Source organism: Natrix helvetica, assembly GCF_964273705.1.
Source record: "Natrix helvetica genome assembly, chromosome: 3".
Lineage (NCBI taxonomy): Eukaryota > Metazoa > Chordata > Lepidosauria > Squamata > Natricidae > Natrix > Natrix helvetica.
In genome coordinates, this window is record NC_138549.1 from 133,868,801 (window position 1) to 133,888,196 (window position 19,396).

Below are 19,396 nucleotides of genomic sequence, written 5' to 3' on the forward strand. Positions count from 1 at the left end.
TTGAGACTTCCTAGTACATTACTTTACCAAGTGCTCATAAATAAAATTTCACCTTCAGCTGTGCAATGCATGCACAGCTGTGTTTTTATTTTACATAATTGCTCATTTATTTTGGTTTCATTGTTAACAATTTTGGAGATTCGTTTTAGAGGTGAAAAATGATATAGACATGTTTTATAAATGAATGAATGAATGAATGAATGAATGAATGAATGAATGAATGAATGAATGAATAATAGTGACATTGCCTTGCCTTGAAGTAATCTCAGCTACAGCCTGGAAAAATGAGAACAATGATACATTTAAATTGTGGGGTGATACGAACCACTGCCAGTTTACCAATTGTTTAAAAGGGTCTTATCAGATTTCCCCACAAACTCAAGCTTGAAAAAGAGCATAATATTTCAGCATCAAAGAAACACAGTCCTGCATTCACCAATAGATATCCCTGTCGAACTTTTTTTTAAGCTCCGCGGGTATTCCCCCCACCCCTTTAGCTTTTTAACTACTCTCCCTTGCCTTGCCGTAGCTCTATGGTGATAGCCCTTGAGTCGGAGGCGGCGCTAAGAGGACACAGCGCGAGGCCGGTTTTCTCGCGAGACTCTAGTGACGGAGGCGGCCATTTTAGTGCTGTGACCGGGGGGTCACAGGGACGTTGGGCAGTGCGGGGGAAGGCAGGATGTTCTCTCGGTTGGCGTTGCGTGCCCTGGGTGAGTAAATTGAGAGAGGGGTGGCCCAGGAGGCGCGAAGCCGGGGAAGGGGGGGGGGGTTGCACTGTGACCTGATATTTATTTATTTTTTTTGCTCTCTGCAGCCCCGGCCGCCCTGAAGAGCTCGGTGGCTCTACCCTCCCTGTCATCGGGGTGAGTATAGTTGGATCAGAGGGAAAGGGAATGAGACGCGCTGATGGCCTTGAAAGCTGGGGCTGGGCACCTGGGGCTTCTCTGTTAAGAACACCGGTTTGTTCCTGCCTCGAGTGAACCCACACGCCATTTGTCCTAAAAGGTGCTTTTTTTCAGGAGGCAACTGGACTTCCTTGTTTTCTCTTTGAGGACGTTTCGCTTCTCATCCAAGAAGCTTCTTCAGCTCTGACTGGATAGTGGAAGGAATGGAAGGATTTATATTCCCTGCAGACAAGCTGGTCATTTGCATCCTTTTAGAAGGTCATTGAAGCACCTGAAAAGTGCTCCTGGTTCCTGTAGCCTGCAATTTTTCCTCTGGAAACCCATTCCGTCTCCCATACCATTCAAAGGATGTTTATCCCAAATTGTATAGCTAAAAGTCTGAACAGATTCTCAGTCATCCAGGTCATGGTTGTCCCAAAGGTGATTTTTCAGGAGGCAACTGGGCTTTCTTGTTTTTTTCTTTTGAAGATGTTTTGCTTCTCATCCAAGAAGCTTCTTCAGCTCTCACAGGATAGTGGAAGGAATGGAAGGATTTATATTCTTTGCAGACAGCTTGTCACTTGCATCTTTTTAGAGGGCTGTGGGAGGCTTATCTGAGTAGGGCTCCTGGTTCCTGTAGTCTGAAATTTTTCCTCTGGAAAAGGACCCTCTAAAAGGATGCAAATGACCAGCTGTCTGCAAGGGATATAAAGCCTTCCATTCCCCACTATCCTGTCAGAGCTGAAGAAGCTTCTTGGATGAGAAGTGAAACATCTTCAAAAGGAGAAAACAAGAAAGTCCAGTTGCCTTCTGAAAAAGCACCATTGGGACAACCATGACCTAGATGACTGAGAATCTCTACAGATACATGCCAGGTGAATATCATCATCATTTGGATGGCAAAGGCCTTTTGATTGAAAGCCTTAGATCAGGGGTGTCCAAACTTGGGAACTTTAAGACTTGTGGACTTCCAACTCCCAGAATTCCCCAGCCAGCCATGCTGGCTGGGGAATTCTGGGAATTGAAATCCACAAGTCTTAAAAGTTCTCAAGTTTGGACACCCCTGCCTTAGATGAAATTAAGGAAATTGCAATGAACCCTGCGGTTGGTCAGCGACTCTTGGCCACATTTACTGTGGTTTATACGTTGATGCGGATTTATTATCACAAAAGATGGGAAACAAAACCTGCTTTCTCTACTTAGGTGGAATTGAAAGGTGTAGTGAATTGCCTGGCTACAAGTAATCCAGCTCTGAAAAATGTAACTGTGAAGGAGGATACATTTATTGAAGTCTGATCTGCATTAGCTATAGGAAAGATGGTCTTTGTAATACATGTTCTTGCGTGGACATAACACATTCATAGTGATAATGAATTGATTAAAACATTTGTGTTTCTCCTTAAGATTGTATCTGTATTCATAGTATTCAATATGCAAGGTTTTTTATTTGCATTTTATGTCCCTTGAAAATTATTGCCTGGTTATTTTTAGAAAAAAATATGGAACATGAAGTCAATATTGTATTTCCTTTGTAAAAGTTCAGTTGGGAGGTGAAGAATTTGGGAAGTTATGTTTATATTTGCATAACCTGGCAAGATGCAATGTACTTACAAAGGTTAGAAAATATGCTGACTTCTCCCATGGCAAAGAATGGCTAACAAATAATGAATGATATATTATGCTATGCGAATTAGAAAGCCAGATTTTCTTTTAATAATAGATGTACTTTTGAACATTGTCAAGAAAACAATTTAAACTAAAATAATTGGATTTATTTAGCAAAATTATTAAATGACTTTTTTAAATTACAGCATCATTCATGTATCAAGATCACTTCACACAAGTCAGCAACACTTGGCTCCGGTGCCATCTCTTCCAGAGAAAGGTGGAAAAGTTCGCCATGGAATAATCCCTGAAGAATTTTTCCAATTTTTGTATCCTAAAACAGGAGTCACAGGTATTCTAGTGTTAACACTTAATTACTGATTTTTCAAAGTATTTTATATATGCATTAGGGAATATTGAAGTTCTGTCATTAACAGAGGGATATTCTATTATACTAATTAGTGGCAGTGAAATGATAAATATTGTGAACTTATGATTTTATTTTTAAATTATGCATTTAAACATATTTGTGGCAAATGCAGGCTTGTGCAATACATTTTTAAAGGCATGTATTTACTGTTAGGAAATAGTCAGATAATCACAATAAAAACTGACAGTCTGGGGCGACACATTCCCACTTATCCGCCTTCTACATTTCTGGGTTTTAACTTTGTTCTACTCCAGCATTTGCAGAAGTGCCAAGACCTTTTGGGTTTTTGAGTGAATGGTGTTTGACTGGCAGAAGCAGAAAAGGAGAAGAAATGGTTTCTAGGTCCCACTATATGACAATAATTAAGGAATGGGACCTGGGACACACTCACCCTGTCTGACATGGTGGGATGGTTAGATATCCTGACGAAGAAACAGTCCTGTAATTTTTCTTTAAAAATTGACAAACATTTTTGTAGTTAGACCTGTGCATTTATCAACTCATTTCAAAGTTAATATAACGCAGCCCCTCTATCATGTGGGAAAGCCCTATTACAAGTTGACTCTATTACTATTACAGAGACAGGTTGATGTAGTGATTTAGTGATTTTTGTTCAATTTTACCCCCCAGCCCCCAGGAGCATTCTATAAGCCTCCTAAAAGCTATGCATGCCCTTTTTTTTTTTTTTTTTTTTTTGGACAAAAAAGGGCCTGTCTTCTTGAAAAATGGGCCATTTTTTGCTTGTTCTTTGGGGGGGGCACCTCCTAGGACAGTGATGGTGAACGTATGGCACATGTGCCACAGGTGGCACGCGGAGCCATTTATCAGGGCACGCAAGTTCACCCTTTTTTAAAGCCATTTTTCACCGTCCCCAGGGTCCAGAGGCTTTATAGGAGCCTGGGGAGGGCGAAAAGAGTCTCCCCCGCCCCCCTGGAGGCCTTCCGGAGGCTTCATGAGCTTCCCTGAAGCCTCCAGAGTGCAAAAAAACAGCCCTACAGGCAAACCGGATGTTCAGGAACGGACTTCCTGTTTGCTCGGAGGCTCGCTTTCACTGCTCTGGAGGCTTCAGGGAAGCTTCCTGAAGGTCCCTGAAGCCTTCAGAGCGCTTAAGACGACCCTCTGAGCAAACCGGAAGTGACTTCCGGTTTGCTCGGAGAGTTGTTTTGATTGCTTCGGAGGCTTCAGGGAAGCCTCCTGAAGGTCCCTGAAGCTTCCAGAAGGCTTCAGGGGGGGCGGGGGAGGCTGTTTTCACCCTCCCCATGCTCCTATAAAACCTCTGGAGCCTGGGGAGGGCGGAAAAAGCATGCAAAAATGGGGGGGTCATACCTGTAGTGCGTGCATGCACACTGGGGGGGGGGGTGTCGTGCATTGCATTATGGGTGCGGCACGCCTGCAAACGACCCCCCTATGCTCCCCCCACTTATGGCACGTGAGCCAAAAAAGGTTCGCCATCACTGTCCTAGGAGCACTCTACAAGCCTCCTAAAGGCTATTCATGCTCTTTTTGAAAAAAAACGGGCCCTTTTTGGGAGGTCTGCAGAGTGCAAAAACTTTTTTTTTAATTTGCCTCTTCAAAATCTTGGTGGGTCTTATACTCTGAAAAATACAGTACCTTAGGCAAAAGCACAGTAAATAACCTTGAAGTATTCACACTCTTGCAGTCCTAGAAAGCAGGCAATAGAAAATCCCTTCTGAAATCTTGTCCTGAAAACTACAGAGGCTAGCCCAGGCAATCTCCAGGAGTCAAAACTGATTCATATAATCAGTAGCATTTTAGAGAAATTTGTGAAGTGATAAGGTCCCTGAAATATTACTTTAACCTTTGAAAGGAATGTTAATTAAACTTGCTTAACTGCTATAGCTTGATGAAATTTTGTAAGAAAAAACCAACAAATTAAGGTTTGCACTTCTTTCAGATTTATGTGGCCTGCCTCAAGAGCAATAGCTTTTGCCTCTTGCAGTTTACATACAGGGGGAAAGATAATGTGCATAATATTCTCGAGAATTATGTTTGCTCCTTTCTATTATATTCAGTATTTCTGCCCTCTGTATAATATTATATTTTGCTTATTATTAGGTCCATATATGCTTGCAACTGGACTGACACTCTACTTGCTGTCTAAGGAAATTTATGTAATAAATCATGAAACAATAGTTGGTATTACTGTTTTGGGTGTAATAATCTATGGAATTAAGAAGTATGGTCCTCTCGTAGCAGCTTTTCTTGACAAAAAAATGGACGTAAGTACAGTGCTTCAGTTGTATTATACTTTGTTGAATAGCTTATTTTGTTGCAGGTACAGTATATTCCCAAGAATATTATAACTTAATATATTCTGCATAATGTGAAGCATTTTAAAGTGATCTTTAGAATACAGAATACTTTTTGGTATTTGCAAGCACTATTGTTGTAATAAATAGCTCCCAATTTGACTTTGGCCTTTCTAATTCCTATTTTAATTATTTATTACTGAGATTTCTAGTTGCTGTAGGCTGGTTGTGAATCTTTTGCAGGAAAATACAGTGCATTAATAGCAACAAAAAAGACAAAAACAATAGAATAAAAAATAATATCCATCATGGGGAAGACCCAAACTAACATCTTCCCAAAGCTTACAAAATATCCATGTTTGTACAGCCCTGGAAAGCCCAGATTTATAAGGGCAAGCAGTTTGACAAAAAATATCATACGTGTGTTTACATAGGTTAATTCCATGATTTTCATACAGGCTGCCCCTAAATATACATTTATAGGATTGTAACAATCCTAATTTTTATGTTATTCAAAATCACCTTGCAGATAGTCCTTGGATTGTAGCCCTAATTGGAACTGGAATTTGCATCACTAAGAACAGCACTTGTTAAGCAAAGCATCACATGGCTACAATGCTTAGTGATAGCAGTCCTTGCAATCCAGATTGTAGTCATTAGGCCACAACTGTGTGGTTGTTAAACAAGGACTTCATTCTTCTCCTGTTCTGATTGAACCTCCTCTGCTTCACTTCTCCCTGCTTGCCTCTTTTGACTGCCTGTACTCTACTGCCACCTCTGCTGTTACAGTTGACTTTCATCATTCTTTTCCTCTCAATGCTGGCCTGGAATCCAGGTGCTGGGAAAGGACATAGCCTTGGTGGTGCATCAGAAACATCTGCTGAGGAAGCTTGTCAGACTGGGTTAGGGAGGTAGCAAGACAGAGCTGGCAGATGAGCAGTGAGGTAGTGTGACTTGAGGAGCCCCATTTTGCAACACAAAGAACAAGCCCTCAGATTGTAAAGAGCGCAGTGAATCAGGCCAGCAAAGTACAGCATACTCTGGCTGGGTGGGGCAGGAGAGGCAGAGGTGGTTCCCGGGGCAAAGATAGCTACTGTGCAGGAGGAAGGTACTATTCGATGTGGTGGAACAGTAAGAAGCAAGTAGGCTCTTTTGATGCTTGGCTCACCTCTACCCTTGCTGATGCCTACATGCTAGTTTCCTGCATATGCTCCACAGCATGCATTGGAAGCTGCTGGCCCTTTACAAGGCTTTGCAAGAGTAATGCTGGACTGAATGAGCAGAGGGTGTGTAGGTAGCCTCTTTGGGTTCATGTCCATCCCTCATTGAAGCTCTCAGGCTGGTTCTTTATGAGCAGTTCAAGATCTGGAGACAATGCTCTGTGCCTCTGGGAAGCCTTCAACCCTCTGCTTCCTCTGGTTCCTGTGCCATCCTGAACAGGACTTCCGGTAGAATCACCATCTTTGCCCAGGGATCTCCTGCTTTGCTCAGCAATGGAGGCTGCAAACTGTCCTGCAGGTGAAGGGAATCCCCTGCCCACAAATGCCATCTTGCCTATTCCCAGCTGGGTCTGGCAAGCTTTCTTTGGCACATAAGATTCTGCTGCTCTGCTCACAGTACATATCCTTGGGCTGTATCCTCATTCAGTGCCTAGACCCGGAAGAGCAGGAGAAGAAAGGAAGGAAGGTCAGCTCAGAATAGGAGTGGCAGAGTCTAGGGTGGCTGAAAGGACAGAGATGTGTGTGGAGAGAGAGAGATAGAACTGGCTGGCCCATTGGCAGACAAGGCTCTCTCACATTGCCACACATGTCCAGGGATGCATCCTTACAAAGCACATGGATCCCAGACCAGCGGTGGGAGGAAGAGATGGTTAAAGTCAAGTTGGGGTGACAATGGCATAGCATGTGGTGAGTGAAAGGTGTCCAAATGGGCAGAGATTGGGGGGGGGGGGAATAGATGGGTGTTGAAACTGAAGCAAAGGTGCTTCTCACATGGTAGGAGAAGATGACTGGGTGCTATGATGAAAATCCAGATTGGTTGCCTAGTGCTCATTTTGATCACGTGACACTTCAAAGATAAGTTGTAACTAGCACCATCCTAATTTCATATGTGAAATGTCAAGAATTTCAAGGAGGTAATAAAGCTACCCAGTAAAACAACTTACAGAATTTAACGTACCTGAATATTCTACGTGTGTGTGTTATTACTAGAACTGTTGTCCAGAGTTAAGAGATGCCATTGCAGTGTTATTATCTGAGTCAGGATGATAGGCCCAGACATTACTTATCTGTTCAAGTAGAGAAAAATAAATGAAAACTGATATAATAGGTTGTTTAATTATAAGCAACCAGCATTCTTTGCTGTTTAACTAATGGGAGAGGCAATACTGTCTCCTGCGTTATTCAACATTATATGAACTGGAAAGTCTGTCATGGTTGTCTCATAAACAGATGTTAATGATTCCAGCTTCTTCTAACAAACTACGGTTCTGTGTATCATATAAATGAAACAGAAGTAACCATCTTTATGTGCTTGGCTATTTTTACTAGTAGAAGGAACCAAATGAGAAGTGACCACCTGTATTCTGGTTGTAAACTGTTAAACCAGAATTCAATCTGAATGCAGCCTATGATGTTAAATTGCTAATGTTTTCCAACGTTTATCTATAACTTCATATTTTTTCAGACTAATAATTATACTTTATTTTGCCAATAGTATTGTGTTAAGGTAAAATTGGCATGTAGCAAAATACTGAACATTTTGATTTTTTTTAGGATTAAACTGGCTTATACTTCTTTCATTGTAGGATGAACTTGCTACTTACGAGGACTTTAAAACTGCTTGTATAAATATATGCCAGGAGGGAATTGAGGGGGAGAAGAAAGAACAATGGAGACTTGATGGTCGCCACTATCTCTTTGATGCCAAGCGGGTAAAGTAGGAAATGGGACAGTTCTAAAAAATGCTTGGAAACAACTCTCACAAACACTTTGCTTGTCCAAACCAGCTAGGGCTAACAGAAATTAAAATCCAATCTTCTGGATGTTATCAAGTTATCTTCCCTCACTCTAGAACACAGCCTTCTGGTAACTATTACAATAATGAGTACATGGTTTCATTTTTATGATCATACTTGTGATTTATGAGAGTAGTACTCAGTTTGTTCATACCTTAGTCATGTTATGGCTGGATTGTTCTGACATACTGTACATGGATTGAGTACTAAAAAGTACAACTGGCACAGAACGGTTCATCCAGGTACCCTCTTCTCTGTGAACTGCACTTAATCATCTTATACTTTTTCATACAAGATTCATATGTCTCGCTGTCCCATTTTCACACTTATTTTTCCATTGTCTTCATTTCTTTGTGTAATTTTCTATGCTTGCTTTGACATCATCAGAACATTGCCTATCACTACTTGTGTTTTTTTCACTAGCTGTATCATTTTCCTTATAAATAATTAAATCAGCTATGCTTTTTTATTTACATTCATTCCTTTGCATCTGTATGCATGAACATATTTGTTTCAACCACATACTCATTCTTATACATCACATAAATAATATAATATAATAAGGGATCTCATGTAATAAGGAATCTCATCCAAAATAATAAGGAATCTCATGTTTTCTTGTGACTCTAGAACAATATTGCTATGCTCCTGGAGGCCAACTATAGAGAAAGGCTTCTCACTGTATCCAGGGAGGTGAAAAAGAGGCTAGACTATCAAATTGCATTACAGCAGCTCAAACGGAGTATGGAACGAGATCATATGATCAACTGGATAGAACAAAGCGTTTGGCAGAGTGTTACAACCCAACAGGTACTTAGCAAGTATTCCCTTACAGGTGGCTTGTGGACATTTTACTGCTGCAAAAGCCACTAGTTTTCCCTTCCTTTACTCCATAGTGAAAAAAATAATATTCAATTAGGTGATAGATGCATCTTCTTGATCGAAGAATTAATGTTTCATTGTATTGGTATTACACTTTTGTATTTTGTTGATGAACCATTTTAATCAAAATCTATTTATGTTCATGTGTACTATATTGTTTCATAGTGTGTGGTGTAGATACATGTAATAAGTATATGCTACATATTTTTAATGTTGCATATTCTTTGAAGAGGTTTTGAGAATATATGCTGGACTTGCAGACTCTTCAGCTCATCAACCTCTTCATGAAGTTCCAAATCGATATTTGGAGATCGATTGTTAATTGATCCCCAAATATATATGGAAATAATTTAATAACTATTGCTTTAATTAATATTAGTACTACACTAATAACCCAATATTTACCTTTGGGAGTTAGTATTGATCACATTGGGGGATGCTCCTGTAAGGCAACCATGTCTTTTTTGAAACTTCCACAGACTGAAAAGAGAACACTGCTGCATTCATGGCCACACAGAAATCTAAAAAAATGTGGCTTGGCTGCTCTAAAGATATCCCACAGTTCTGAATTCCAGCGTAGAATTAATTTCACAGCATACAGAGTCTCTTTGTACATCTTTTTTGAAGTATACAAGACATAAAAACAAAAGCAACTCTTAGATATTACCTATTAATACTTATTGAGGAATGAGCAATATTTTGGGGCTAGTGGGAACTACTGTAATTTTAAGGGGAAGTTGTGAGTGTCACAAATGGTTGTCGTGGGCTACAAATAGTAGCTTATAGATAAGTGCTATTTTACTTTCAAAGTTGCTGTGTGATGTGATGTTCTTACAAATAACATATCAAATTTCTTTTTTTTTAGGAATTTTTTTATTGTTTTAATTAAACAAAAACACAAAAAAACAATTCTTCATTACATCTTGTAGAAAGCATGTCGATTGGTTACAAATAAATTTTGTGTGTTACTATACATCCCTCATATTTTTAATTTACATTTTAAAATCGAAAATCTTTATGTATTTTGCCATCAATGTACCATCATTCTCATTTAGCTATAATTATTTAAACATGCTTTTATCTAGAATCATTTGTATTTAAAGACACAACCACCTACTGGCATTCATTAGCTATTCCTATAAACCTCCAATAATTACCCTTTTATAGCATATTACCCTTTTTTTTTCCAACTCACTATTTAAGGCTTATATCTGATTGCTTTTACCAATGCCAAGACATGTAAAAATCATTAAATATTATCCATTAACATTTTCTTATTATTATTATAGATATCTAAAGAAAAAAAAATTTTTTTTGCCATTTATATCACATCTCCTCCCCTCCGACCCAAGAAAAATTACATCTTTATAATAAAAATCTAAGCAAAAGTTTGTTAAAGTTTATAAATGCCCAAGAGAAATTACATCTTTATAACAAGATTTAAACAAAAATGTATTAGTGAAATTGATAAATCTTTTCCCCAGGTCCCAATTTACAGTTTATAACCCAATTATTTTTACTAATTAAGATTATTATTCCATTATTATAATGAGTTAACAATTATAACAACTTTCCATTTTGAAACTAATGGTCAGGCAGGAAAGAAACTACCGTATTTTTCAGAGTATAAGACACACTTTTTTCCCTCAAAAAAAAGGGTGAAAATCTGGGTGCATCTTATACACTGAATACAACATTTTCGGCCTCCCGAAACCCCACCTCATCACCAAAATGGCAGTGCATAGCTTTTAGGGGGCTTCCAGAGTGCTCCCGGGGGCTGGGGAGGGTAGAAATGAGCGAAAAATGGGCCATTTTTTGCTCGTCTTTGTCCCTCCACCCTCAGGCCCCAGAAGCACTCTCTAAGCCGCCTAAAAGCTATGCATGCCCTTTTGTTTTGACGAAAAACGGACCCGTTTTTGCGAAAAATGGGCTGTTTTGGGGAGGTCTGCAGAGTGCAAAAACTTTAAAAAAAAATATTTTTTTTCAAAATCTTGGTGCGTCTTATATTCTGAAAAATAGGGTAGATGCCAGACTCCTTTCTCAATCTTGGTTCTTTTATTTTATTTTAAATATAGCAAGCTGTAAAACGAAGTACATACTTCTTTACTGGATTCTCCATAGCAGCTGGGCTCTTCAAAATCATGATTACAAAGTGATGGATGACAGTCCGGTATTTTATTTGGAAGGGAGTAAAGACAAACAAATTGAGATTCTCATTCTTTAAAAGTAAAGGAAGCATGGGAAAAAGTTTCCTTTCTAATAATATGTGTGTCATGGTGACCATGCCCACCATGGCAGCTATTTTCGGAGAGCCCCTAATAACATACCTCAAAATCTTCACCAATCTCCACCCTGTAGAGATTGGGAACTTCACTGTCATTCATTGTTAGAATGACAACTATTACTTTTTAACTTATTTGTTAAATCACTCAATTGATGCTAAGAACCTCAATTAAGTGAAACTGCTTTGTTTTGTTCTTTATTTTGCAAGTTTGGCAAAACATGGCTTACAGACTCAGCCAAGTATGAGCTATTCAACAAATCATGGTTAAGCATATATAAAAGTATGTGGAACTCCATTGGAATTTGGAATGGGAAGTTTTTAAAAAATATTTCTATATAAAATTAATAGATTTCAATTATTTCTCTAGAGGTCTAAACCAGATTTTACTTTAAATGCATAGTTATCAACCATAACTTCTGTTTTTCTTAGCTTTTTTTAAATGAGATTAATCACTGTATTTGGAGATAATTTTTCATTATAATTGTGATGGAAAGGCATGATTAATTATGTCTTTTTCCTTAGCTCAAAATGCAGAAATCACTGAAAATATGATATGGCACTCTTTTTCCTCATCAGATTGTCTTTTTTCATATCAGTCCATGCTAAAAAGATTACTTCATATACCAACATTTTAACAAAATGTTTTTATTCTAAATACAGGGAAATTGGTCTAGGGTAGTCTTCATAAATCTTATATCTCTACATTCTAAGATAGCAGAAGTTTTCATTGAGAGATTGGGTAAAGAGTTAAATATTTTTCATGATGCCAATTGGATTCTCTATGAATGGGTTTCTTTAAGTTACATTTTTCCTTCATGGACCTGAATACTTTATTTAAGAACCATGTATGTTCTTATTTTTTGTGTAGTTTTATATCTGATCAGTAGATGATTTTTTTAATACTGGTTTTTGGAAAGGTCAAATGCAGTTTAAGTAACTTCATTCTTGGATCTTAGTTGACTAGCCATTGGGCCATATCAAAGTGCAAAGTTCCCAAAACAAATTATTACTAAAATTTGATAAAAAGCAATTTAAAATGAAATTGGAATAAAATATGATTTAAAATGAAATTGGAATAAAATATAGTCTAAAATGAAATTGGAATAGAATGCAATAATTTAAGATATGGATAGAAGATGATAAAATTATATTTCGGTGTCACCCCTGTAATCTACTCCAATTAGTCCCACATATGCAGATCTCAACTGAACCATTTTGCTTAAGTATTGTGCTGTGTTAAATGTATTTTTAGATTCTGACCGCACATAAGTTATTTTGGTATGGGGATCCCAATGGATCATTTGTTTGGTATATAGACCGAGGTACCTGTCTCTCACCCTCTTGTATAGGCAACAATCAAATAGGATGTGAACCAGATCTTCTGCCTCTGCCGCTCTGCAAATGCAGAGATGTTCATTGTAGGGTAGAGAATGAATTTCCCATATCTGACCATTGTGTCGAGCTGTTCGAATATCATTCGCGTAAATATCTTCCTCAGATATTTTGGCAGTTGTAACTTCAAATAGCTGTCTATTTGAAAAGTACATTTGTATTTGTTCAGCCATTTCAGGTTACCCACCTTACTAAGGATAGCTATGTCATTTTGTGTTTCTATATCCTTAATTCTTTGGGCAGTTCTTTTTTTAAATTAAATTCTTAATTTCAGTCAAGACTAAATGTTTTAAAGTTTGTGTACATTTAATAGCATGTAATTTGTTTTTGTACAGAAGTCAGTTGTGTAGAATCATAAAGCTGCAGTGAACTTCCAGATCTTGAATATTTTCTGTAGGTTCTTTAAACTTAAAATGTTAATTTCTTTTCTATATTATAGGAGAAGGAAAACATTGCCAAATGCCTTTTGGACCTGAAAGCATTATCAACAACTGCCCAAGCATCTCTTTAAGTCAAACGTTACTGAAACTTCCAAAATTGTACAATTGCTATCTTTAATTAAAACATATGTATCATGGTTTGGTTTACTCTGAAAGTTCCTTGAATGTGTTCCTCTCCTTATATTTTCACATCATAGTATTCAGAAAAGAGATACTTTTGAAAATGTAACCACAAAATAATGTAAATGAAATTCATATTTGTCTTCTCTTAATATGGCTAATACGTTTCACATACAAATAATTCAGAAGTGTTTTATCAGGCCTCTTCACAAACTTGGAGAAAGATTTTCCTGTTTTAAGAAATCGACTTATTGTAGTTAATGCTACTCTTAAAATAGTAGCACACTGGTAGCATAGGATCAGAATTTATCAGGTTGCGATTTTACGAAATAACAGTAACAGCTTGATATTCAGTTGATCGGCAAATAGCACTTTTTAAAGATTTAACACTGGTCTAGTAATATCTGTTAACTGCTATTCTTCAAATGAAGTAAGTGTCTAGTGCAACCTTGTGTGGTGGAATGTAGTAAGGATGTGGATTCCCAGAAGGAAGAGGTGCATTTCAAGGGAGTAAGAGGCAACTCAGTCCAGATATGTGTGAGAGAAAATGAAAATGTTTCCTAATAGTTCACAATGTATATTGTAAATGAAGATAGTAGAATGCTCAGTTTAGCAAGATTTTGTCTATTGTAAAACAAAGAACATCTTAAAAGAATCACATGTGTCAGTCTTGGTTTGGGACTGACACCTTAGTACTTGGCAGTGTATGTTCATAGTAATCTAACAGCATTTATACTTCGTGGCTGAACAAGTATTCACATGTGTATTTAATAGAGATTAAAATCTAAAATACAGGATTCATTTCTGTATATAAGTAACAGATAACAGTAACACAGTGATATCAAATGGAAAAGGTAATTGAAAGTAATTACAACTACCTACTACATATTCGCCAGGCATTTCTATACATTTCTAAATCCATTACTTAACATTAAATATTAATTGTGTTCATATATATGAATGGAATTTCTCTTATGATCTGATTCTGAATAAATAGCTACACTATGAAATGTGGAAGATTTCCTTAGATGTGCAGTTCCCTGGGCATTTTTATTCTGCTCTAAATCAAAGGCTCATACTCTAGATACAGATTTTGTTTTAGAGCAGTGGTGGCATGATCTGGAAATTTTCTTTTGCATTGGACAGGTCACTTCCTGTTAACCGTGAAGTTTTGTGTGGGATTCCTTCGCTGCAAGCAAGAACATGTTAGATTGATCCAATCAAATACCTAATAGTCCCCATTGGTTTTGAGAGGATATTGGGTTGTCCAAGAGTGCTTATGCATAGTTTGACTGAAGGAGTTGTTATTGAAAATAGGCAGGCAACTGCATCATTGGATCAGATCATGCCTATGCAGTCTCTATATGAATTCCAGGGAGCCCTTTTTCAAAGGTACTTCAGGAGATGAAATTACAAGAGGCGCATAGAACGGGGGACCCCAACCCCAGGTCTGGACCAGCACCAGTTTGAGGCATACCAGAAACCGGGCTGTGCAAACAAGTGGAGCTCCATCTGCGGAATGCAGGCAGCACATGAAACCAAACCCCCTCCAGTCCACAGAAAAACCTCTCCACGGAACTGGTCCCTGGTGGCCAAAGAAGAGAAGCCTTGTTGGCCTTTTATTCATTATAGCCTGCCTAACTAAATGTTCACAAAGTTACTGCATGATAATCTGTTGAAAGACTGTTCGATTCCCAGTAAAGGTATGGCTAGCTGATGAGAGCTAAATAGCTTGAAATAGATCTATACTAGTCTCCCTTTATTTATTTATCAGCACAAATGCAACACAAATGTAACAAAGGCAACATAAAAGATGGTTTTCTGCCTGGATGGTCTCCTGGAGTGAGCCGAAAGACAGAAAAGGGAAGCAGTGTGTCCCTCCCATATTTGGGCATACCAGGGGTTGTGACACAATACATACCTATTTCCCTGGCTTATCTGATAAAGGAGAGAGCCTGTGGCTTAGTGGCTAATACAACTGCCTAATGTGTAATACAGCCCAGGTTCGATTCCCAGTAAGGGTGTGGCTAGCTGATGAGAGCTAAATAGCTTGAAATGCTTGATGGTTGACAATAAAAGGCAGAAGCCAACCACTGGGATCTTGCCAATTCTAAGGCATCTCTAAAATCACATCATGCCACAGTGAAAAGAAAAGCAGATATAAATGACCACAAGGTGGCAACAATGTCCCATAGGAACATTCTCCTGTAAACTATACTTGACCTGTTAAGGAAATCCAATGTGCTGATTTCTCAGCCAAGTGGTAACAAGGGTGTGTCCAGCCTATATCCTCCCACACCGTTTTTCTAGTGGTAGAAAAAAAATATTGTCTTCTGAGTTGCTTCTACATGCTCTAAAAATCTATACCACAATTGCTTGCTTGTTCAGTTACTCTTTAAATTGCCTCACTATTGGATATTGAATAATATAATGTCTTTGTTCTTATTTGTGTACATAATCATTGAACTAAATAATTGTGGATTTGGAAAGGATCGTAAGTATGTGCAATGTACAGGAAAACCTATTAAATCATCCTTGAGAGCTGGCCATTTAGCATCTTAAAATTTCCCAAGATGAAGAACCCACAGCTTCCAAAATAGAGTATTCTGGTGACAATAAGACATCTTATTGTCAGGAATTTTTTCTTTATGTACTGTATAAGCAAAATATAGAAAGCTGCAATTTCATCCATTATTTCTGGACTTAATTTCTGCGGTATTAGAAAATAATTCTTGATCATTTTCTCTATGCCATCCTTGTATCTGTCTCAGATCTTCCCACATTCTCTCTGTGTTTCATATCCAATTTACATTAACCCAACAGACCTCATGAGTGAACTGAACTACATCAATTGTCAGAGTAATTGGGTCCATTGCTAGGAGAAAGTGGCAAGAAGGTGACAAGCAACAGGGAGAAAGCAGAACTATTTAACTCATGTTTTGCATCTGTCTTTACACAAAGGGATAAAACAGTCCAATCTGTCAAAAGCAGCACCACAAAAATCAGATTAGGAACACAAATTGAAATAGGGAAGAAAATGGTAAGTGAGCACCTGTCTACCCTAGATGAGTTCAAATCACCAGGACTGGATGGATTACACCCCAGGGTTCTGAAGGAACTAGAAGACGACATCTCAGAACCACTGAATTATATCTTTCAGAGATCCTGGAACACCGGGGAACTACCAGAGGACTGGAAAAGAGCTGATGTGGTTCCCATCTTCAAAAAAGGGAAAAAATTAGATCCAGGAAACTACAGACCTATCAGCCTGACCTCAATACCAGGAAAGATTCTGGAAAAAATAATCAAGCAACGAATTTGCGAACACCTAGAAGCAAACAAAGTAATAGCCAAAAGTCAACATGGATTTGTCAAAAACAGATCATGCCAGACTAATCTTATTGCATTCTTTGATAATGTGACAAAATTAGTGGACCAGAGGAATGCCGTTGATATAGTTTACTTGGACTTCAGTAAGGCATTTAATACTACTAGATAAAGTAGAAGAATGTGGGTTAGACAGCATCACCACCAGATGGATTCGTAACTGGCTGATCAACCGCACTCAACGTGTAGTCCTCAATGGAACTGCATCTACATGGAGGGAAGTATGCAGTGGAGTACCCCAAGGCTCTGTTTTAGGCCCAGGACTCTTCAACATCTTCATCAATGATTTGGATGAGGGAATAAATGGGGAACTCATCAAATTTGCAGATGACACCAAGCTGGCAGGAATAGCCAACACTCCAGAAGATAGGCTTAAGATACAGAAGGATCTTGACAAACTTGAACATTGGGCACTATCTAATAAAATGAAATTCAATGGTGAAAAGAGTAAGGTTCTACATTTAGGCAACAAAAACGGAATGCACAGGTACAGTATAGGTGGTACCTTGCTCAGTAGTAGTAACTGTGAGAGGGATCTTGGAGTTCTAGTGGACAATCATTTAAATATGAGCCAGTAGTGTGCAGCAGCTGCCAAAAAAGCCAACACAGTTCTAGGCTGCATCAACAGAGGGATAGAATCAAGATCACGTGAAGTGTTAATACCACTTTATAATGCCTTGGTAAGGCCACACTTGGAATACTGCATTCAGTTCTGGTCGCCACGATGTAAAAAAGATGTGGAGACTCTAGAAAGAGTGCAGAGAAGAGCAACAAAGATGATTAGGGGACTGGAGACTAAAACATATGAAGAACGGTTGCAGGAACTAGGTATGCCTAGCTTAAGAGAAAGAAGGACTAGGGGAGACATGATAGCAGTGTTCCAATATCTCAGGGGTTGCCATAAAGAAGAGGGAGTCAAGCTATTCTCCAAGGCACCTGAGGACAGAACAAGAAGCAATGGGTAGAAACTAATCAAGGAGAGAAGCAACTTAGAATTGAGGAGAAACTTCCTGACAGAACAATTAATCAGTGGAACAGCTTGCCTCCAGAAGTTGTGAATGCCCCAACACTGGAAGTCTTTAAGAAGATGTTGGATAGCCATTTGTCTGAAATGGTATAGGGTTTCCTGCCTAGGCAGGGGGTTGGACTAGAAGACCTCCAAGGTCCCTTCCAACTCTACTATTGTATTGTATTGTATAGAGTATTAAATATTTTAGCCACATGAGCTGTTTCACTCCAGGTTATGGTTTTTATATGCTAGATCTGTCACACCTAATTTAGTTCTTTAGTCCTAATTTGTGGCTCATAAATCTCAGCATAGTCAACAGCTGTGCTTGGCAGTATAGAAGCTGACATTTCAGATTGGAAAGATACCAGATTGGAAAGGTTGAACTGGATAATAGTTTGGATGGAGGACTTGTGTTTGGAGAGGACAGATGTGTTTGGATGCTACCACATGAAAAGCTCTAGTTCACTTGATTACCATATTTTTCAGAGTATAAGACACACCTTTTCCCCCCTAAAAGAGGGTGAAAATTTGGGTGCGTCTTATACACCGAATGTAGCCCGACCCATCTACCGGTCCCCTACCCTTTGGCCTCTGCCTCCCAGCAATTTACCTCTTTGGAGCAAATGGGGGCTTGCGGAGGCTTCAATAAACTATAGCAATACCTGCAGCCTCTAACAGCTGATGATTGGGAGAAATTGAAATTAAACTAGCTGTTAGCTCCACGTGGCAAATTGTTGGGAGGCAGATTTTTTTTTCTTGTGCTAATCAGGCTGTTTGCTGCAATGAGGTAAGTCAACCACTATAAATGCCTATAGAATGTTCAAATTATTCGACTTATTTTTTAAAGACTGCTTTATTATTGTTCTAGACAACAAAATGAAGAAGCTTTTTAAAATAAATGCTCGATCTTAAGAAGCCTAGTGCTATTGTTTTAAAAAGTGCTATTCTTTTAAATAGCTGAGAATAACTATACTTCTAAAAAGCACATTTTAACAGCATCTGTACAAGTATAGTTTGAAATATAACACTACAAACAGTGTATATTGTCTGTTCTGTTTGTTGCAAGGAGGCAAATTGCTGGGAGGCAGAGGCAGATATTTTTCCCTTGTTTTCCTCCCCAAAATAGCCAACACTCCAGAAGATAGGCTTAAGATACAGAAGGATCTTGACAAACTTGAACATTGGGCACTATCTAATAAAATGAAATTCAATGGTGAAAAGAGTAAGGTTCTACATTTAGGCAACAAAAACGGAATGCACAGGTACAGTATAGGTGATACCTTACTCAGTAGTAGTAACTGTGAAAGGGATCTTGGAGTCCTAGTGGACAACCATTTAAATATGAGCCAGCAGTGTGCAGCAGCTGCCAATAAAGCCAACACAGTTCTAGGCTGCATCAACAGAGGGATAGAATCAAGATCAAGTGAAGTGTTAATACCACTTTATAATGCCTTGGTAAGGCCACACTTGGAATACTGCATTCAGTTCTGGTCGCCACGATGTAAAAAAGATGTGGAGACTCTAGAAAGAGTGCAGAGAAGAGCAACAAAGATGATTAGGGGACTGGAGACTAAAACATATGAAGAACGGTTGCAGGAACTGGGTATGTTTAGCTTAAGAGAAAGAAGGACTAGGGGAGACATGATAGCATTATTCCAATATCTCAGAGGTTGCCAC

At 38.5% G+C, this 19,396-nt stretch overlaps 1 protein-coding gene and 1 long non-coding RNA gene across 2 annotated transcripts in view; both read left to right on the forward strand.

Moving 5' to 3' along the window:
• Nucleotides 1-14,333, forward strand: part of LOC309388654 — an 81,012-nt gene extending 66,679 nt beyond the window's left edge. The window contains exon 2 of the long non-coding RNA XR_014174826.1: nt 13,766-14,333. This is a non-coding gene — a long non-coding RNA (uncharacterized lncRNA). The remainder of the gene's footprint in view (nt 1-13,765) is intronic.
• On the forward strand, nt 567-13,340 carry ATP5PB (ATP synthase peripheral stalk-membrane subunit b). The gene is made up of 7 exons (XM_081946153.1): nt 567-710; nt 815-863; nt 2,696-2,841; nt 4,996-5,159; nt 7,996-8,121; nt 8,836-9,015; nt 13,203-13,340. The coding sequence occupies exons 1-7, from the start codon at nt 680-682 to the stop codon at nt 13,272-13,274; spliced, it is 768 nt and encodes a 255-aa protein (XP_081802279.1). The 5' UTR covers nt 567-679; the 3' UTR covers nt 13,275-13,340.
• Nucleotides 14,334-19,396: the final 5,063 nt, after the last annotated feature.